General features: G+C 39.9%; 1 protein-coding gene across 2 annotated transcripts in view; it reads right to left on the reverse strand.

The window, feature by feature from the left end:
• DNAH7 (dynein axonemal heavy chain 7) overlaps positions 1–3,466 on the reverse strand; it is a 349,153-nt gene extending 345,687 nt beyond the window's left edge. The window contains exon 1 of one of the 2 annotated variants that reach the window (XM_054477799.2): positions 3,288–3,466. In XM_054477799.2, the coding sequence (XP_054333774.1) occupies positions 3,288–3,302 (15 nt within the window). In that variant the 5' untranslated portion in view covers positions 3,303–3,466. The remainder of the gene's footprint in view (positions 1–3,287) is intronic. The other variant, XM_054477800.2, reaches the window with a different exon arrangement.
• Between the last annotated feature and the right edge of the window lie 18,167 nt (positions 3,467–21,633).

Consider the following 21,633-nt stretch of genomic DNA (forward strand, 5'->3'; position numbering starts at 1 on the left):
GATTTATGGACAGGGAACTGTCTATGAAGATTGCATCCATTTACAATAATGTCTGTGACGGTTGTGCTCTGCCTCAGATCAAGTCTTTACCCTCCTCTTCCTGCTCTGTGCCTGGGAGGCTGAATTCTACAGATGGACATCATCTGTGCCTTCAGTTCTCTGACTTCTGATAGGAATTAACCAAAAAAGGCACCAGGAGGAGACTGAAGAGCAGGAGGGCAGAAAGTTTAGAATATTTGTTTCCTAGTCTTACCTGTTCCCTGTTGTTCTGATAGTGGCTGAATTCTTCCAGACCTCAGCTCCTGTCAGGAAGCTACCATTCCAAGTGTCTAGCACTCATCAGGGTCTGAGAATAATGTTCAGTTTCAATGACCCATCAGGCCTAGCCATGGTAATGGCATCCTACTGTCCTACTGCTGTTAATCCTTGAGTGTGTCTTCATCCCTCGTGGTTCCCTTAACCTTACCTTTCACCCTTCCAAAGGAAAACTACACTCTAAATTAGCATAAATGAAATTCTCAAGATTAGCTTTTAACCTTACCAACACCTCTACAAATGGTCTTTTTATAAATGTTCTTCAGTTAAGTCCTTTTGAGTATGCCATCTGTTTTCTGTTGGGATCCTGACTAATATAATTTTACATTCTAAAATTAAAATTGCTAAGGAGTCTGGGTCTTCCTTAAATAGTCTGGCTTTGCATTTTGTTTTTACTTCGCTGATTTTCACCTACTTGACTGCTGGAAGAGATGTCATAAGCCTGGTATAGCCCAAGTATTAACCCTCCTGATCAAATGACTAGAATCTATAAATGTGTCTGGTTAAATCAACATTAACCTCTCAAAATTTAGTAGTACTGATTTAAATACAGTTGTCAGTTGTCACATGTTTGAGTTCTGGTTGTTAAAGTTATCACCATGCTGTTGGTCTCATATCCAACTTTGTTCATTCTTTCCTCTTTTTAAGCAATGTCATTTTAAAAACATGATGAAGGAAAATGGAATGAGCATCACATCATATAAACACAAATTACTTGATTCCATAACTAGAAAAAGTGCTGGGGTAGAAAAAGACTGACAGCTTTTTCCTCTTCTCTGCCCACAATCTGTAGTATATCTGTGGGCAGCTTCCTGGTCTTTGGATATTTGTGCCTTTAAACCTCTGAAAGTTTTTCAACTGATACTAAAAATGCCTTTTAAAGTTTTAACTCATTTTAAAAATGAAATGAGCAATCGCAAAAGATTTATATTTCTTCTAAATGCCTAATTTAAGAGAAAAGCCCAGACTGCTATTCCTGAAAAATTCCATGTCACTCTCAACCTTCCACTAATGAGATGAATATGTTAAAATCTCCTTCAGCAAATACGATTTTACCACCTGCTCACTTTCTCAAACTGAATGAATATACAAGTAAATGTCACATAAAAAATGGCATTTCCAAAAGTTTAATCCATTCTGTTTGTTTTAGGTTAAAATATAAAAACTTTCATCCTTCCAAAGGAAAGCTATACTCTAAATTAGCATAAATGAAATTCTCAAGATTAGTTTTTAAATTACAAATCAACCAAAACAGTGATAGAGGGCCCTCTGCTGTTCAAAAATAATAAGTGGAAAATGGAAATCATGTCCATTCTTTTAAGATCCCGCTGCCTCTTCAATAAATCACAACATTTCTGGAGGGGGAGTGAGAGACTAGGGTGTCATTTCCCAACATCACTTTTATAAAGATGAAGCAAAATTTAGAACGTAACGGCTGGTGAGTTTTTAGTGGATACTTTTTAGTTGTAGATGGGTAAGTTAGGGGAATTGTGAAAAATAGCTATTGAGAAATACCATTGGAAATGTGATAAAAGTGTATTTTAAACCCTAACAACTAGGATATGGTTCAAGATCTGGCCGAAGACTAATTTGGGCAACAAGCAAAGAAGCTGCTCAATATATAATAACGGTGACGATAACAAATGTTATTTTTTAAATCTGATTACATTAATATCATGTAGAAAAAACTAGTAAAATCTATTCAACAATTGCTCAGTGTTTTTGGTTACTTGTATCTGAATTCTTTTTGTTTTTTGCTTGCTCATTTACTCTTTAATTATTAATACCAATACTAATTATACTTCAGCATATGAATCAGTGTCCATTTCTGAGTTCTTAAATTATACTTATTTTTTAAAAAAGGTTCAAACCAAATTTTCTTGAGCATTTCAGGTATTAATTACTTATTTGATGAATTAACCAATCAGGATTTTCACATAGTTGTTAGTAATGTACAACTCAATGGATAGAAGACTAAATCCGTTTTAATATTGTTTCCACAATAAATTCTAACACTACCGAAAAAAGCATTATAAAGCAATAAAAAAGAAATAATCACAGTTTAATATTGTTTAAAAGCTAAATGAAATTTGCAGGCTTAAAAACAACTGTTTCTCTTCCAAGAGGTTTATAGGGTCCTTTTCCTTATTCATAACTACATAGAAAGCTAGAGTTATTTTCTAGCTAGCCAGAATAATGCCCACGTTTAATATCTTCCCATTCTATGCTGATATTAAGACGACTGACCATTGTTCTGCCTTTCTTTCTGTTAGTTGCTCTTAAGTTCAATAAAGAAAGAATTCTTAGAAAGAAGAAAAAGAGAGAAAGGAAGAAAAAAAGAGAAAGAGAAAGAAAAGCAGCTATTGCAAAGTGCATCTTTTATCACATACCATTAAATATCATCTTAAGAAGTGCCATTTGTCACTTACCAAGGCCTTTCATGTATAGTATAATATTGTGTATTTATGGTATGGGATGGTATCTTATTTGAAATTGACAACAACCTCAGAAAGAAGAAAAGTTGTTCTGATGTTTCCCCCGCTCTGCATAAGAGGTGGGAGAACTAAGGCTTACAGAGACTAAGAGATTTGTCCAAAGTCACACTGCTAGGAGTTGGCTTCGATTCCCACCCTAGAACCCAAACCCGCTGCAACTCCTCGCAGACCGCCTTTCACCCAAGCACACCCCCATTAGCACTCTGGGGGTGCTCTGGGCTGTGGCTCCCCCTGCTGGCGCGCCACTAGGCTGCTAGGTTTGGTTGTTATGACGACCAAGGGCGAACAGCTGGGAAGGGAACTTATAAGGGCATTCGCGGAAAGCGCTCAGTAACCCAGGCCAAGTGGGGTGAAGGAAGCTGTACACCGCGGAGTCACAGCTGGGGAGTTCGGTGGGCAGGAGAGGCTTCCACCACTTCTGAAACGCCTGGGAAGCGTCGCGGCGGCGGCAAGCCTGGCAAAGAGCAGCCCTCTCACCTGCTCACTGCTCATGGCTGCGAGGACGCCCTGGCCTCACCGGCGCTTCTGGGTCACTTCTGCCCGCGGAACTCCTAGGACGATAGAGGCAGCGCCCCAGGACTTGCGGTGGTCTCAGCTTCCCTCCGCGCCAGAGCCGTCTAGCGTCCCGACAGCGTTTGTTGCTAAGCAACGGGCCCGCGCAGGTTCCATTTCCGGTCATCTGTTCCTCCTGGGGCTGGACCCGGAAGCTGGCGCGCGCTCCCGCAAGAGATTTCTGGGGCCCTTCTGCTAGTGTTGTGAGGTCTAAGGTGTGCGTTGAATAACCAAAGACACTGGGTGGGTCTCCTCCAATATCCTCTGATTACTGAAGTAGATCCTCACACTTCCGCACCCTCCTTCTAAATGAGCTGGGTGTCCGGGACTGCTGCCTTAACCCCTCAGAGGTCTCGGAGAAACACTGGAATGAAATGATTACAAATTTCGTTGCTAATGTGGGCGAGTGGAGTAATGCAAGGCAGGATCCAGTAAACACCTTTCATTATTCATGTGCTTCCAACTCCTCTAGACTCTTCCCACACTCTAGAAAACTATCCTTTGGAAGAATACCAGTAAAGGAACCTTCCAACAATTCCTGAAACCAACATTCGCAGATGGTTTACTACATGAAAACTGGTGTGCTAAGCACGAATGTGACCAAGACATCCATTCGCCACAGGCTAGGGGGGTGTCCAAGCCAAGCACTTACCATGTAGTGGAGATGGTGCTAAGAATGGCAGTCGTCAGCGAGAACATAAAGCACCAACTAATTTTCTCACGGAGGGTATGGAAGGGATGTGGAAGCTGAAATGTGAAGGAAGAAGAAATGCCAGGCAAAAAGCAGGTCACATACAAAGGCCTGAGACAAGAGAGCATAGCTATTGGAAGTAGTGAAAATGGTTCTGAGAGGTCGATGAGTAGGTTTGGATAAAGGGGATTGGAGCCAGTCTAGAGATGAAGCTGAGGTGATAAGCAGGTGGTATATCTTAAAGGACCCTATAAAAGGGCAGGAGTTTGGATGTCAAAAGCAACTGACCTCCACTGAAAAGTTTTATGCTAAGAAATGGCAGAATTCCATCCTGAAATTAACAAGGAAACTCAAGGGGTCATAAATAGCCAAAACAATCTTGAAATTAAAGAACAAAGTTGGAGTACTCACACTTCTTGATTTCAGAACTTACTACAAAACTATAGTGACCTTAACAATTTATTTTCAACAAATGATGCTGGGGAAACTAAATGTCCATATGCAGAAAAAATGCAGTTGGACCTTTACCTAAAAACATCATATACAAAATAATCTCAAAATTGATCAAAGATGTAACTGTAAGGTCTTAAACTATAAAACTCTTAGAAGAAAACTTAGAAGAATCGCTTCGCGACTTTGGATTTGGCAGTGATTTCTTGGACATGACACCAAAACGACAAGGAAAAAATAGACAATTCGGCTGCATCAGAATAAAAAAACTTTGTGCATCAAAGAATACTCTCATTAGTAAACAGACAGTCCACACAGGCCGGGCACGGTGCCCCACGCTTGTAATCCCAGCACTTTGAGAGGCTGAGGCAGGCAGATCACGAGGTCAGGAGATGGAGACCATCCTGCCTAACACGGTGAAACCCCATCTCTACTAAAAACACACACAAAAAATTAGCCAGGCGTGGTGGCGGGCACCTGTAGTCCCAACTACTCGGGAGGCTGAGGCAGGAGAATGGCGTGAACCCAGGAGGCGGAGGTTGCAGTGAGCCGAGATCACACCACTGCACTCCAGCCTGGGCGACACAGCGATACTCTGTCTCAAAAAAAAAAAAAAAAAAAAAAAAAAAGACAGTCCACAGAATGGAAGCAGATATTTGCAAATCTGATGAGGGATTAATGTACAGAATATTAACAAGTGTTAATGAGGATGTAGAGAAATTGGAACTCTTGTGCACCACTCGTGGGAATGTAAAATGGTGCAGCTGGTATGGAAAACAGTATGGCAGTTCCTCCAAAAATTAAAATAGAAATACGTATGATCCAACAATTCCACTTCTGGTACAAACCTAAAGAAGTGAAAGCTGGGACACAAACATACGTACATATACATACATACATATATATATACATATATATGCTCATATTTATAGCAGCATTATTCACAATAGTCAAAAGGTGAAGCAACCCAAATGTCCCTTGATAGACAAATGCATAAACAAAATGTAACATATATATTCAGCCTTTTAAAAAGGAAGGAAATTCTGATACATTGCTACATCTGCTGCAACATGGATAAACCTTGAAGACATTATGATAACCGAAATTGGCCAGTCACAAAAGAAAAAATACTGTATGATTCCACTCATCTGAAATAGAGTAACCAAATGTATATAGAAAGAAATTAGAAAGGTGGTTGCCAGGGACTGAGAGAGGGAGGGCCAAGAAAGGGAATGAGGAATTAATGTTTAATGGGTACAGAGTTTCAATTATGCAAGATGAAAAAAAATTTGAAGGTGAATGATGGTGATGGTTGCACCACAATGTGAATGGACTTCATGCCACTGAATCATACACTTGACAATGGTTAGAATGGTAAATTTTATGTTATATATGTTTTACCATAATTTTAGAAATTTGTTTTAAATATCCTTAAGAGGAGGAAAACTGAAGCCAAAAATAAAGAAGGAAAAATGACAAGATCATATTCCCATTTTACAGAAATCACCCTAATTTCAGCATGGTAGAGGGATAGGAGGTAGGTGGGACTGGCAGTAACAGAGAGACCTGTTAGAAGACTATTACAAGAGTACAGTGAGGGATGAGGATGGCTGGAACTGAGCCAATGACAGTAGGAATGGAGTGTACACATTCAAGAGATATGTGGGAGATGACTTCATTAAGATGTGGATGTTTAAAGGTAAAAGAAGGTTGAGGATCATTTTACTGCTTTATCCAAAGCAGCACCTGAATGGATGGTGGTATCGTTCACTGAGTAAGAAAAAGAAGGAGAATAAACAGGCTTTACAGAGAAAGTGATGAGTCCAGCATCGGGCAGATTGAGTGTGAGATATCTATAGGACATGGAAGTGTGTATGTGGCTGGTAGACATTGCACATATTGCTCAGAGCTCAGAAGATAATTCCTGGGCTAAGGACATGGATCTGAGGCTAACATATAAATGACATCTGAATCCATGAGCATACATGAAATGGTTCAAAGAGTGTGTAGGGACAGAACAGAAAGGAACCTAGTAAAGAAAAAACCAAAACCTAAACACTACCAATCTTTATGAATTGGATAGAGGGGAATCCTGCAAAGAAAACTGAGAAAAAGTAGCTAGATATAACAGGGAACTCAGAATATAGAATCATAGAAACCAAGAAAAACAGTATTTCAGGAAAAAGAATATAGAGAACAGTATCAAAAGCTTCTGACAATATGTAATCTAAGGATTTAAAAGTATCCATTGGATAGAGTGCCAAGGAAGTCATTGGTGAACATGGCAAAGGAGTTTCAGTACAATGCAGTGGGAGGATTTGGGGCCAGATTCCAGAGGCTGAAGAGTGAAAGGAGGGAGACTGCCAGAATAGACAATCTTCAGAAAGTTTAGGTTATGAATAAGAGAGATAGACTGGGGACTGAAAGGATTCAGGGAGAGAGGCACTATATTTTTTCAAATAGGAAAGTTTTGTTTGTGTTTAAATGCAAACAGGAAAGGAGAAGATGAAGATAGAAGAAAAAGTAAAAGGAGATAGGATTAATCTCAGATGGAGAGATCTTATAAGCACGCCTTGTAAAAGGAAGAAGAAGGAAGGATGAGTGGAAATGTGGGTGTTTAAAGCTTGCTTGTGTGTAGTTGGGGACATCCCCCACCTCCCCCCAAAAAATGAATTTTATTTTCTCTGTGGTATAGAAAGCAAAATCACCTTTCAAGAACGAGAAGAAAGGTAGGAGGCGGGGGATGGTCAAAAATTTGAGGAGGAAGAAGTTTCAATAACTACATGGCAGAAATGGAGAGAGAACAAAAGTGATTAAAGAAATAGAGGAAAAGCTCAGCTGAAGTTGAAGCCTCTGAATCAGCGCCAGCCACTATCCACTTGGCTCTGTACCACTCTCCAAAGGTCTTCAACAGACCAGACTTAGGTTCAGAGAAGACAAACACACAGTGTCTTTCCCAGGCTGGTATAACAGGAGAACAGAGCAAGAGAATGGAGAATCTGGTAAGAGTGAAGTTGAAATAAAAAAATCACAGAAACTAAAATAATGAGTAGAGGAAGAAACGACTGTTAACTGTGGAGAAAGGGAATGGGATGGAGAGGGTCTGAGAAAGGGTGACATAGTGGGAGAAACTAACTCTCAAAACACAAAGTGAAGGAGTGAGGGTATTGTCTCTGTGATTTCAGAAGTGGAGCAATTCCAGGTGTTGAGAATGTCCCCAGTGTGGCCACCGAAGTGGAGACTGAAGTAAAGGACTTTGCCATGGAAGGTCAAGGAACTAAGTTCCTCAAGCTATGGCTGCTCCCATGGATGCTAAAGTAGCATAGTGTAGGGGAGAACTGTGAGCCAATGTCTTCAACAAATGAAGCTGAGTTAAGGAGAGGAGATGCTATGAGCCTAAGATTAGTAAGAATTCATAGTGGAAAACAGAAGATAAATGTTGCAGACCCCATATCAAAAACTTGCAAGAATGGAAAAGCCTAAACAGAAATTGGCTTGAGGGAGAGACAAGTTTCATTAAAGACCTGGAGATAAGAATAGAGTTCTGAGAATGGGTTGAAGATGTAGTTTTGTTTCATAGCCTAAGGGTACAGTGATAAGCGTTGAAAGTCAGTAAAGTACTAGGGGGTTCAGTTAGCCAATTAGAAGCAAAGGCACTTAAGAAAAAAAGATTGCCTCAAGGGTTTACTCCACAGGCAATAACCAACAGATATAAAGGTGTACTAGGTTTAGCAGCTGCCAACCTGATGCCAAAAGAACTAGTCCCAACAGTTCTGAGGTGTTTAGAAGGAGTTTCAGATTCTTGGCAAAAGTTCAAGGTTAACTGGATTGCTTCATGGAGGGTCATAGTCCACATGAGCAGGCCAGGAGACACTGAGTGATTCACAGCAACAGCACGAGACACAGATGAACCTAAAAACATTAGCCATCCACCTTCCACTCTTTACCATCTGCCAACTTTCCTTCTTCAATCCTCTGCTATCTCACTGTCCATTCACCTTCAATCTCAAAAGCCATCGTTGAAATCTACAAACATCAGGCTATTCTGACTTGCTACATTGCCTCCACTAGGCCGCCATATATAGCTCCCCTGGAGTCAACCTCTGATTTGCAGAATCCTGTTTCTAAATTTGTCTTTGGGTGGGTATCTTGCCAGAATTATGGAAGGAAAGTAATTTTTTAAAAATTGGCAAGGACAATTCCTTTGTATTTTTCAGTTATTGTGATCCCTGTCAAGCAAGAAGAATGTGGCTTTCAGGACTGACTTCTTAGAGTAATTCTCACAATAATCAGTAATGTCACCAATTATACTGAATGCTGAGATGGGAGAAATAAGCAAACTAATTTCTGTCCCCACTGTTCAGGTTAAGACCAGCTCAAAATCCTGACAAGAATCAATATAGTTCTCAAAATATTCTGAATGAAGTTTTTGTTTAGACATGTTGGACCACTGTATCTCACAAATTATAAAAAGGAACTTTATCAATCTTGTCATTTGTCTCTTGAAAGATCCTCTTTTGCACTTAGTGCTTGATTTGGGTAAAGCTGTCTGTATGCTTTTGGTTTACTAATCTATAAATATGGAAGTCCATTTTAAAAGAAGGTATCTGGGGGACTAAAACTGGTTCCTCCGTTTAACCAAATATGAAAGACCAAATAAAGAAAAGAAATTGAATTGCTGATATTTTGGTTCCCTGAGCTTGAACTTCAGTTACATTTATGATCTTGTGTTTTCTCTCATGGTTTGAATGTTTTTTGCTAAAATGATTTTATTAGACATGAACCAAATGTTTGCTTAGGAATTTTATGCCCAAACTTGTGCTGATTCTAAGGGAATTTTTTACAAGACTATGTTTTATTTTCCTTTAAAATATATTGTGTAAGCTTATGCAGCTGCTGAGTTCTGACTTTTTATGTTGTGATTTGTTACTACTTATTTTTTTTTACCTCCTGCTTTTGAAATTGTAGCATGTGTGGAAGGAAGCAAGGAGTGCTAGAGCTTATTTTACATCCTCCTTTGAGGCAGTGTGGCAGCTTTTTTTTTACCTTAGGTTGGAGTATAAGGTTGGGAAAATCAAATGTACAACTTAAAACAGAGTCCAGAATCTGTTTTTTGTTGTTGTTGTTGTTTTGCCACGCTTCTCTCTTTGTGAACTGATACTTGTCCTCATTATCCTCATCTTGCTCGGTCAACAAATATTTCCTACCTGCAGTAGGCCAGACACCATTCTAGGCATGAGAGATACAGAGAGCAGCCAAGATCCCAGTTTCTGTTCTAGGAAAGAGAAATGGAAAATTAGTGAGAAAAAAATAAGTAAATTAATAAATGAATAATTTGAGTTGGTAAAAAGTCCAAAAAGAAAATGAAACAAGGTAATGGGAGAGACTGTCATCAATGAACACATCTTCCAGGAGACACTTGAGCTGGGATCTGAATGACCAAAATGAGCCAGTCATTCAAATACTTTGGAAATGAGTTTCCCAGGAAGTAAGAAGCAGCTAGATCACAGGTCCAAGTCGGGGAGTGAGCTTGAAATGTCCAAAGGCCTGAAGAAGGCCAGGAACATAGTGAGGAAGGATGTTATTTTAATTACATGGAGAAATCATAAACTGAAACAGGGCAAGAGTGGTAGCAGGAAAGCCAATTAGGAGCCTACTGGAATAGTCCCAGGAAATAGCAATGGTGGCTTAAACTACAAGGAGGCAAAATTAGAAGGATGGAGAGAAGAGGACAAATCAGGGATATATTTTGGAGGGAAAATCTGCTCAGACTTGCTAGAATAGATGTAAGGGATGAGAATAAGGTAAAATTACTCTTAGGGGTTTTTTGCCTGAACCTCTTGGTGGATGGTTGTGCCTTAAAATGAGGAAGGCCGGGAAGCGGGAAGACACGTTGGAAGGTGAAAGAAAATTTAAAACTCATCTGGGTTCGTTGGCTCATGCCTGTAATCCCAGTACTTTGGGAGGCCTTGACGGGCGGATCACCTGAGGTCAGGAGTTCCAGACCAGCCTGGCCAACATGCTACAAAAATTAGCTGGGTGCTGTGGTGTAAGCCTGTAAATCCCAGCTACTTGGGAGGCTGAGGCATGAGAATCGCTTGAATCCAGGAGGCAAAGGTTGCAGTGAGCCGAGGTCGCCTCAGTGTACTCCAGTCTGTGCAACAGAGCAAGACTGTCAAAAAAAAAAAAAAAGGAAAGGAAAGGAGAGGGGAAGGGAGGGGAGGGGAGAAGGGAGGGAAGGGCAAGGGGAAGGGGGAGGGGGAGGGGGAAAGGAAGCGGGAAAAAGGGAAGGAAGGAAGGAAATTAAATTTAAAAATTCAGTTGTTTTTTAGTGGTGATTTCTGAGATTTTAGTACACCTGTCACCTAAGAAGTGTACACTGTACCCAACATGTAGTCTTTTATCCTTCACCCCCTCCCACCTTCCACCTTGAGTCCCCAAAGTCCATTATATCATTCTTATGCCTTTGTGTCCTCATAGCTTAGCTCCCACTATAAGTGAGAACATACAGTATTTGGTTTTCCATTCCTGAGTTACTTCACTTAGAATAATGGCCTCCAGATCCATCCAAGTTGCTGCAAAAGACATTATTTTATTCCTTTTTTATGGCTGAATAGCATTCATGGTGTATATATACCACATCTTCTTTATCCACTCATTGGTTGATGGGCACTTAATGTTGGTTCCATATTATTGCAATTGTGAATTGTACTGCTACAAACATGGGTGTGCATGTATCTTTTTTATATAATGACTTTTTTTCCTTTGGGTAGATACCCAGTAGTGGGATTGCTAGATGGAATGGTAGTTCTGTTACCGAGGATGCTGCCTTGGGATGGATCCTTTAACCGAGATCAATAGAGCTGGAGCTCTGGACCAGCAACCTCAGTTCTTGTGATAGTGAGCACAGAAATGCAAACTAACACCAAAGTGCAAGCTCAAAGCAAAGTTTATTAAGGCACAGTAACACACTCTCAAAGGGAGAGTGGGCCAACTTCTGCGAAGTGAAATCAGCCGCTCTTTGCAGAGCTCAGGATACTTTTATGGGAGGAGTTGAGGCTTGGGCTGTGTTTGAGTGACAGGATGATATCATTTGATTGGCAGTTTATGATTACATAGCTGAAGTTAAATTGAGCATGTTTTTACTGATCTTTCGTTAAGAAAAGCCCACTCGGGGGGGGAGGAAACCACAAGTAAATTTTACTATAATGACTGTATAATAAGGATGGGGTTCCCCAGGGTTATGGCCTAGATCAAGCTTTTCAAAATGCGGCCCAGGACAGCTTTGAATGTGGCCCAACACAAATTCATAGCTTTCTTAAAACATTATGAGATTTTTTGCAATTTTTTTCTTTTTCTTTTTTTTTTTTTTTTTGGCTCATCGGCTATTGTTAGTGTTAGTGTATTTTATGCACGGCCCAAGATGATCTTCCAATGTGGCCCAGGGAAGCCAAAAGCTTGGAAAACCCCTGGCCTAGATGGACGGGGCATGTGCCATGTTAGGAAATTTTTATCTGTGCCCCAGCTTTTCTTTCCCCAGAATGTGCTGGCCACAGACTTTACCACAAATTCTGTCCATTAGGGTGGAGTTATGGTGATTTGGGGGCTGAATTTAGGTGGGCCAGGGCCTTAGTAACAGCCCTTCTGCTTTCTTCTCTCACCCCCTCCCAGCTGCTAATGTCTACCTAACTACCTAACAGCTCTACTTTTAGCTCTTTAAGGAATCTCCATACTGTTTTCCATAATGGTTGTACTAATTTACATTCCCACAAGCAGTGTAAAACTGTTCCCTTTTCACCACATCCACACCAACATCTATTGTTTTTTGACTTTTTAATTATGGCCATTCTTGTAGGAGTAAGGTGGTATCTCACTGTGGTTTTAATTTGCATTTCCCTGATGGTTAGGGATGTGGAGCATTTTTTCATATGTTTGTTGGCAGTATCTCTTCTTTTGAGAACTGTCTATTCATATTCTTTGCCCACTTTTTGGTGGGATTATTTCTTAAAAACTCAGTTTTAAGCATGTTAAGTTTCATTTGCCTAGTAGGCATCCAGTTGAGATGCTGAGGAAGCAGGAAACCATCCTGGTCTGGGTGCGGCTCCTGTCAGGGTATAGATTCGAAGTTCATCTAAATATAGATGGTCATTGAAGTCATGAGATTAGATGAGATCATCAAATGAAATAGAATAAATAAAAAAAGAAAGAAAGATGGTTTAAGGACCAAGCCCTGGGGGCTCTTGTTTTCTCTTTCTGGAAACTTGAAATTTAAAAATCACATATTTTGTCAACCCTTTATCAAAGAGTTATGCAAGTACAAAGTTAGAGTTATAATAGATAACTGAGTGAGATATAAAAGAACCCTACCAAATGTGGTTGACAGTTCATGCATGTGGTATTTGTTTGTGAAAACCCTGAGCTATGTATGGACCAATTCCCATGAAAACAAATAATGATGTTGCTTTATTACCACATTGACCTTCAGCTAATCACAACCAGACCTGAAAAAACACAAATGATTGCGTTAGTTTCTTTGAACACTAGAGGGAGATAAAGTCACCTGTAAATCAGGAAAAGAGAAAAATCCTTACTTTTTTCCTATACAACTACTCTTACCAGAGAATCATAGAATATTTTAAAGTTTGATTATTTTTACAATCATCAAGAAATATAGTCATGTATTATAAAACTGGAACAAGCCGGGCACGGTGGGTCACTCCTGTAATCCCAGCACTTTGGGAGGCCGAAGCGGGCAGATCACCTGAGCTCAGGAGTTGGAGACCAGCCTGGGCAACATCGTGAGATCCTGTCTCTACAAAAAAAATACAAAACTTAGCCAGGCATGGTGGCAAGCACCTGTAGTCTCACATACTGGGAGGCTGGGGTGGGAAGATTGCTTAGGCTCAGGAGGTTGAGGCTGCAGTGAGCTGTGATCATGCCACTGCACTCCAGCTCAGGCAACTGAAGGAGACCCTGTCTCCAAAACAAAAGACACTGGAACAAATTACACATGTTTAGAAAGTAGCCTGACTTATTTTTTAAACCAGGTTTTGCTAAAAGGCTTTTATATATGCTAATAATGTGCTATATTTTCAGGTGATATCTTAGTCATTTTTCTCTTCGGCAATGCAAAGCAACAACATATAAACCAGCTAATTTTTATTTGAAGAAACAACTCTTCCTCCCTTGGAATTCCGGTAATAGGCATACTGTAAGCCAAGTGTCAAAAGAATTGCCTCTCAACCTTATGTCTGCGGACTTTGAGAATGTGCTGTACTTCATCACGTTCCATGTTTTTCAGGTGGCTTAAAGGTCATGGGCACAGAGTTCATTCTGGACTTTTTATTTGCCCAATAAAATGCTTTTCGACTTTGCTAAGTAATCACATAGATAGGTAATGTTTTCATGATTGCTTGTGGCAACTGGAAAACTTTCTCTTTATTTACTTTGGTAATCTTTCTTAAAACATGCTAAAAAAAAAAAAAAAAGTCCTTTTTTCCAATCGAAGATTGAGTGTGAGCCCTATCCAACAGTTCCTAGCCTTCCAAATACTTTATTTGACCTTGTAACTAGCTTAATAAGTTCTCTTTTCCATAACCTCAACACTAAAGTGCTTCTGATAATTAAAGAGAAAAAAATATATTTTCTATCTCTAGGGGAGGATTATGGTATAGGAAAAGAGACTGTTTTCTGGAATCAGAGTTGGTATAAATCCTGACTTTGTCTCTACTGGTTGGTGAAAGTGAAGAAGTTACTTTGCATCTGTAAACGACCATTTTCTTTTCTCTAAATTGGAATTGCAACCTTTTAGAATTGTTGTGAGCATTAATTCAGATAATTATGAAAAGCATCTAGCTTAGTTCCTAGCACAAAGCAGATATTCCAACTTCCCTGTGCCTTCCTCTTTCCTTCTATCTGAAATGCTTTATATTTTAAAATGGTTTTATAAATCATATGTTCATAGATTATGTGTTCTGAAGTATTTGTCAAGTGCTGGTGATAAGATAAGTGCAGAATGTGACCTGGGTCACACATTTGTAAAGCAGACTTGCAAGAGTACATGTGGTCAGAGCTGTATTGCCCTGTGCTCTACACAACTCTACACCACTAGGCCAGGTATAGAATCTCACCAAGGTCCTACATGGTCCATGATCAGCTACTTCTGAATATGGGCTTGGAAGAAGGGAGAGGGGAGGGAGGCCACTGCAAGTCAGGCAAGGGCTGTTGTCCCAGAAGAGAATAACTTCCCTTTTCCCTCCACAAATGTAAATTCTACCTCCACACCCCCATAAAGGTGCAGTTCAAATCCTCCTTTCCCCAAAAGACATTCTCAGCCTAACTGAAATCACCTTTACAAACACCTATAACATTTATCCAATTCAATCATCTGACAACACATTATTTTCATTTCTACTTAATCATTTCATTTACCCGTATCTCTCCAACTAGGTAGGCTTTTAAAGCAGAATTCATGCCCTATTTCATAGTTTTTCATTTTAGCACATTTCACAATGCTCCACTGGAAGTAGACATTCAACACATACTTGAGTGTATCTCCAGGTCAGTTTTCCTTCAATTTATTTTGTTGCATGCAGTTTGATAACAGAACTCATCAAGGGTATAAGTGTATAGATACAGATTGAATCATTTTGCTGATAGCATCTGAAAATTACCTTTTTCCTTAAAATTGTAGATTATTAAAAAGAAAGAACTAAAATATATAACCTATTAGACTTCTATTTGTGTGGTTTACTCTGGTACTCATGCCATAGTTTTGTTTGTTTCACCATTCAGATCAAGGCCATGGTTTTTGCTGAGTTTCACTTTCAATTGGAACAGATTACAGTTGCCATGAAGTAATGGCCATCACCTATGATATAATGTAGCAAAGAGTATATGATAAATATTCATCACCAGTAGATCATTTTTCTTTGAAAATCCCTTAGTCAAATCTTATTATTGGTCATGAAATGTATGCATGATAATTTGACATCTGTAAATATAACTCCATTTTTATGATACAAAGAACTGAAGCAGAAATTGAAGTTTTATTATTTATCATTCAAACTGCAGAATAAAAGGGTGCTGAAGCTGGAATTTGAATGTTCCTCAATGTCAGGAAGAATAAAAAAATCAAACATGAAATGGATGACCTGTTTTCTGAGTGTCAAACTATAACACAGAAAAGTAGTAACCTTGGCCGGCCATGGTAGCCCATGCCTGTAATCCCAGCACTTTGGGAGGCCAAGGCGGGTGGGTCACTTGAGTTCAGGAGTTCAAGACCAGCCTGGCCAACATGGTAAAACTCCATCTCTACTAAAAATACAACAATTAGCCAGGCGTAGTGGTGTGTGTCTGTAGTCCCAGCTACTCGGGAGGCTGAGGCAGGAGAATGGCTTGAACCCAGGAGGCGGAGGTTTCAGTGAGCCAAGATCACACCACTGCACTCCAGACTGAGCAACTGAATGAGACCGACTCAAGAAAAAAAAGAAAAGTAATAATCCTAAATTCTTACTGCTTGTTAGCAGCTCTGTGACCCACTTGCAGTGTGACTCTACTTTACAGTGGGCCCAGTTTTTCCCTAAGAAGCACCTAGGCAAGGTTGCATGTTCTTCAAGAAGACAATACAGGACTATACTTTCAAATAGTAAAAATTATAATGAAACAACATTCTTCTCAAAATAATTGCCTGGTATTTTCAAAAGAATACTCAGGTAATGAGATCTTAGATCACTGTTGTCTCAAACTCCTAAATTCAAGCCATCCTCCCACATCAGCCTCCTGAGTAGTTGGGATTACAGGTGTGCACCACCACATCAGGCTATGGCTACAAGTTTAAAATTAAAAATGCATGCAGAAAAGAATATGGAAATAGACTCCTTCCCTTTTGCTTTTAATCATTCATGAGTTTCTTAGCTGCTAAAATGTATGTTGAATCGACATTTTTTTTCTAATTCTACATCATTTTCTCCTTCCTTTCAAATCCCAAATCCTCAAATGACTGGTCATTCCCCACTTAGAATCTATTTCCCCACCATTTGATCTCTTTGGAAACCCTTTATAATCCAGCTTCTATTTCCACAGTCCGTTGAAATACACAATATTATTAATGTCCTTGACCCCCTTCTAATTTTTCTTAACTACTATTCAGAAGCTGATGTTGTCACCTCCTTCTTAAAATTACTCCTTTCTGGTCTTGACTGTCTAGCCTCATTCCCCTAGTTCTCTCACATTTCCTTTTCTGGCTCTTCTTCCATCGCTGTTCCTCCTTTTCCAGATATCCCTTAAAGGCCTGAGGGAACTCTCTCCCTTCAGTTCTCAGCCAAGTGCTCATCTACTCTCAAAGTTTCATTTCTCACCTTGATGCTTATGGCTGCTGAGTTTGTGTTCCCCACTGTGTTCTCTCTCACTTGGATGCCTTTCTCATGTGTCCAATTACCTGCATGATTTTCCCTCTAATTACCTTACTGTCCAAAACTACAGGTCCAAGACTGCTCTTTCCTCCCCACTTTTTTAATTTCACTTTCAGCCTCACCAGTATTCTAAGTTCAATATCATGGGTTCATCTTGGTTTTTCTCTCTGTTCTTCAAATTAAACTCCAGTCATGATATGGTTTGGCTCTGTGTCCCCACCCAAATCTCATCTTGAATTGTACTCCCATAATTTTCACGTATTCTGGGAGGGAGATGGTGGGAGATGATTTGAGTCATGGGAGCAGTTTCCCCATACTGTTCTCATGGTAGTGAGTAAGTCTCACAAGATCTGATGGGTTTATCAGGGATTTCTACTTTTGCATCTTCCTCATTTTCCTCTTCGCGCCACCATGTAAGAAGTGCCTTTAGCCTCCCACCATGATTCTGAGGCCTCCCCAGCCTCAGAATCCAATTAAACCCCTTTTTCTTCCCAGTCCTGGGTATGTCTTTAATCAACAGTGTGAAAACAGACTAATACAGTAAATTGGTACCTAGAGTGGGGTGTTGCCAAAAAGATAACCGAAATGTGGAAGTGACTTTGGAACTGGGTAACAGGCAGAGGCTGGAACAGTTTGGAGGGCTTGGAAAAAGACAGGAAAATTGGGAAAGTTTAGAACCTCCTAGAGATTTGTCGAATGACTATTACAAAAATGCTGATAGTGATATGAACAATAAGGTCCAGGCTGAGTTGGTCTCAGATGGAGATGAAGAAGTTTTGGGAACTGGAGCAAAGGTGATCCTTGTTATGTTTTAGCAAAGAGACTGGTGGCATTTTGCCCTGCCCTACAGATTTGCGGAATTTTGAACTTGAGAGAGACGATTTAGGGTATTTGGTGAAGAAATTTCTAAACAGCAAAGCATTCAAAATGTGACTTGGGTGCTGTTAAAAACATTCCATTTTAAAAGGGAAACAGAGCATAAAAGTTCAGAAAATTTGCAGCCTGATGATACAGTAGAAAAGAAAAATCCATTTTTTGAAAAGAAATTCAAGCAGACTGCAGGAATTTGTGTAAGTAACAAGGAGTCAAATGTTAATCCCCAAAACAATGGAGAAATTGTCTCCAAGGCATGTCATAAGTCTCCATGGCAGCCCCTCCCATCACAGACCCAGAAGTCTAAGAGGAAAAAAATGGTTTCATGGGCTGGGCCCAGAGTCCCCATGCTGTGTGCAGCCTAGAAACTTGGTGCCCTGTGTTCCAGCTGCTCCAGCTGTTGCTAAAAGGGGCCAAGGTACAGCTCGGCCTATGGTTTCAGAGAGTGCAAGCCCCAAACCTTGGCAGCTTCCACATGGTGTTGAGCCTGCAGGTGTACAGAAGTCAAAAATTGAGGCTTGGGAACTTCCACCCAGATTTCAGATGACTGGAAACATCTGGATGCCCAGATAGAAGTTTGCTGCAGGGGTGGAGCCCTCAGGGGAACCTCTGCTACAGCAGTGTGGAAGGGAAATGTGGGGTTGGAGCCCCCCCACACAGAGTTCCTAATGGGGCACCACCTAGTGGAGCTATGAGAAGAGGGCCACCATCCTCCAGACCCCAGAATGGTAGGTCCACCGACAACGTGCACTGTATGCCTGGAAAAGCTGCAGACACTCAACACCACCCTGTGAAAGCAGCCAGGAGTGGGGCTTTACCCTGCAAAGCCACAGGGGTGGACTGCTCAAGACTATGAGAACCCACCTCTTGCATCAGTGTGACCTGGATGTGAGACCTGGAGTCAAAGGAGATCATTTTGGAGCTTTAAAATTTTACTGCCCTGCTGGATTTTGGACTTGCATGGGCCCTGTAACCCCTTTGTTTTGTTCAATTTCTCCCATTTAGAATGGCTGTATTTATCCAATACCTGTACCCCATTGTATCTAGGAAGTAAGTATCTTGCTTTTGATTTTACAGGCTCATAGGCAGAAGGGACGTGCCTTGTCTCGGATGAGACTTTGGACTGCGGACTTTTGGGTTAATGCCAAAATGAGTTAAGACTTTGGGGGACTGTTGGGAAGGCATGATTGGTTTTGAAATGTGAGAACATGAGATTTGTGGGGGGCAGTGATGGAATGATATGGTTTGGCTCTGTGTCCCCACCCAAATCTCATCTTGAATTACACTCCCATAATTCCCATGTATTGTGGGAGGGAACTGGTGGGAGATAATTTGAATCATGGTGGTGGTTTCTTCCATACTGTTCTTGTGGTAGTAAATAAGTCTCACTTGATCTGATGGTTTTATCAGGGGTTTCTGCTTTTGCATCTTCCTCATTTTTCTCTTTCTGCTGCCATTTAAGAAGTCCCTTTCACCTCCTGCCATGACTCTGAAGCCTCCCTAACCATGTGGAACTGCAAGTCCTATTAATCTCTTTTTCTTCACAGTCCTGAGTATGTCTTTATCAGCAACATGAAAAAACAGACTAATACAAGTCATTAGTTCCTGATACTACTTTTTCATAGAAATGTCTTACAGATCATCCTTTCTTTCTAGTCCTATGCCACTTTTTAAATGTAGGCTCTGGACGCCTAGATAATTGTATGGGCCTTTGTCTCTCTTTTTTTGTCCCCAGTCTATCCAATATACAGATTTAAATGCAGAAAACGTTAATATAATACAGAATGACTCCATCTCAGGTTTGGTGTGATCAAACCCTGTCTCGGAAGACTATATCCATCAAGTCCTTCCTTGTCACCAACCAAGCTTTATCTCCCACAAACACCTCTTCTATATGCACTCTCTGTATTACTTATCATAGAATCACTCCTCAGATTTTGATCCTCCACATTTTGACTGAATTTACCTTTTTTTTTTTTTTTTTTTTTGAGACAGAGTCTCGCTCTGTTACACAGGCTGGAGTGCAGTGGCATGATCTTGGCTCACTGCGACCTCCACTTCCCGGGTTCAAGTGATTCTCCTGCCTCAGCATCCCCAGTAGCTGGGACTAGAGGCACCTGCCACCACACCAAGCTAATTTTTGTACTTTTAGTAGAGATGGGTTTTCACCATGTTGGCCAGGCTGGCCTTGAACTCCTGACCTTAAGAGATATGCCCACCTCAGCCTCCCGAAGTGCTGGGATTATAGGCATGAACCACCACACCCAGGCGACTGAGATTACTTTTACTTTTCCTCTGTATTTTTCTTTGTCTAATTTTATCACAACCCAACTTAAAGGCACTCCATCTATAAAGCTTTTACTCAAACCTCCAACAAAGATCTATTCTTTAACAAGAATTCACATAGTATAATCCTCCAATGTAATGTATTAACCATTACAGTTTGCATGGATGCTACTCTCCTTTTCCTTTTATTGTTTTCTTTTTCCATTTTTACTTATTAAGTTCTAGTTCAAAGATCATCTTCTGTACAAGGTCTTCTCTCATCATCCCAGGCACTAGAGTCCCCCAAATGTGCCTGGAATAGTTTTAGACATGTAATCGAAAAGATGTAAAAATCTTCCAATTGTTCTATATATTTTTTTTAAAGAATGACCTCAATGAAACTAATTGCCTTCTCAGACCCAAAGGGTACATACATAAATTAATAGGGAAAGATGATATTTTTCTAGGTTAAGCCATTGGTATTATTAGTAGAAGCAATAAATAGAAATGAACTCCCAGAGCTATTCTGTTTTCAGTGGAATTAAGCAACAGCTTATCTCTATAGCCTGAGATACTATCACTATCATCTATGTAATAATCATTAGTTTTGTGTTTATAACTGTTTTTCTAATTATAAAAATAATGAATTGATAGTGTAACAATGGATACAGATCAATATACATTTGTCAAAACCATAGAATGTACAACACAAAGTGTAAACCTTAATGTAAACTACAGACTTTAGTTAATAATGTATCAATATTCGCTCATGGGAAAAAACTGTAACAACTCTATGACACTAATACTAGTATTATTGATAATGGAATGTGGGGTGGGGGAAGTGAAGGGGAATATGGGAACTCTCTGTACTTTCCACTTAATTTTTCTGTAAACCTAAAACTGTTCAAAAGATAAAATATGTTAATTAAAAATAATAACATGTTTATAAAATTTGGGTGATAATGATGTGCCAGTACAGGTTGAACAATTGTAACAAACATGCAACTCTGTGGGCAGTGTTGATAATTGGGAGCTATGCCTGTGGGTGGGAGGAGGTGGTCATGCATATGGAGGTCTGTGTACCCATCTGCTCAATTTTGCTGTAAAGCTAAAACTGCTCTAAAAATAATAAAGTCTAATAAACATTTTTAAGCAATGTACAAACCTAAAAAAAGTTTATTGTAGAAAATGCGTAATGGTATACAGAAAAGCAAAAAGAAGAAAGTAAAAGTTATCTTTAAGCCTACTTTCTCTATTACTGGATGATACCACATCCATTACTAATGTGTGACTTGTTATTTCTATATAATAATACCATAACTATTTTCTCTGTCATTAAATGCTGTCCTCCAACGAAATATTTAATAATCATATGCTTTAAACTTCTTTATCTTGATGTAAATAAAATTTCTAAGCTTTCCTTTGACTTGAACTTCTGCAGCCTGAATAAACTCGTTTTGTTTTGGTTTTCTTTTTCCCCCAAGACAGGCTCTCACTCTGCCGCTCAGGCTGCAGTGCAGTGGTGTGATCACAGCACACTGCAACCTCGACTTCCTGGGCTCAACTGATTCTCCGGCCT

The sequence above is a fragment of the Pongo pygmaeus genome, chromosome 11, assembly GCF_028885625.2.
Source record: "Pongo pygmaeus isolate AG05252 chromosome 11, NHGRI_mPonPyg2-v2.0_pri, whole genome shotgun sequence".
Taxonomy (NCBI): domain Eukaryota; kingdom Metazoa; phylum Chordata; class Mammalia; order Primates; family Hominidae; genus Pongo; species Pongo pygmaeus.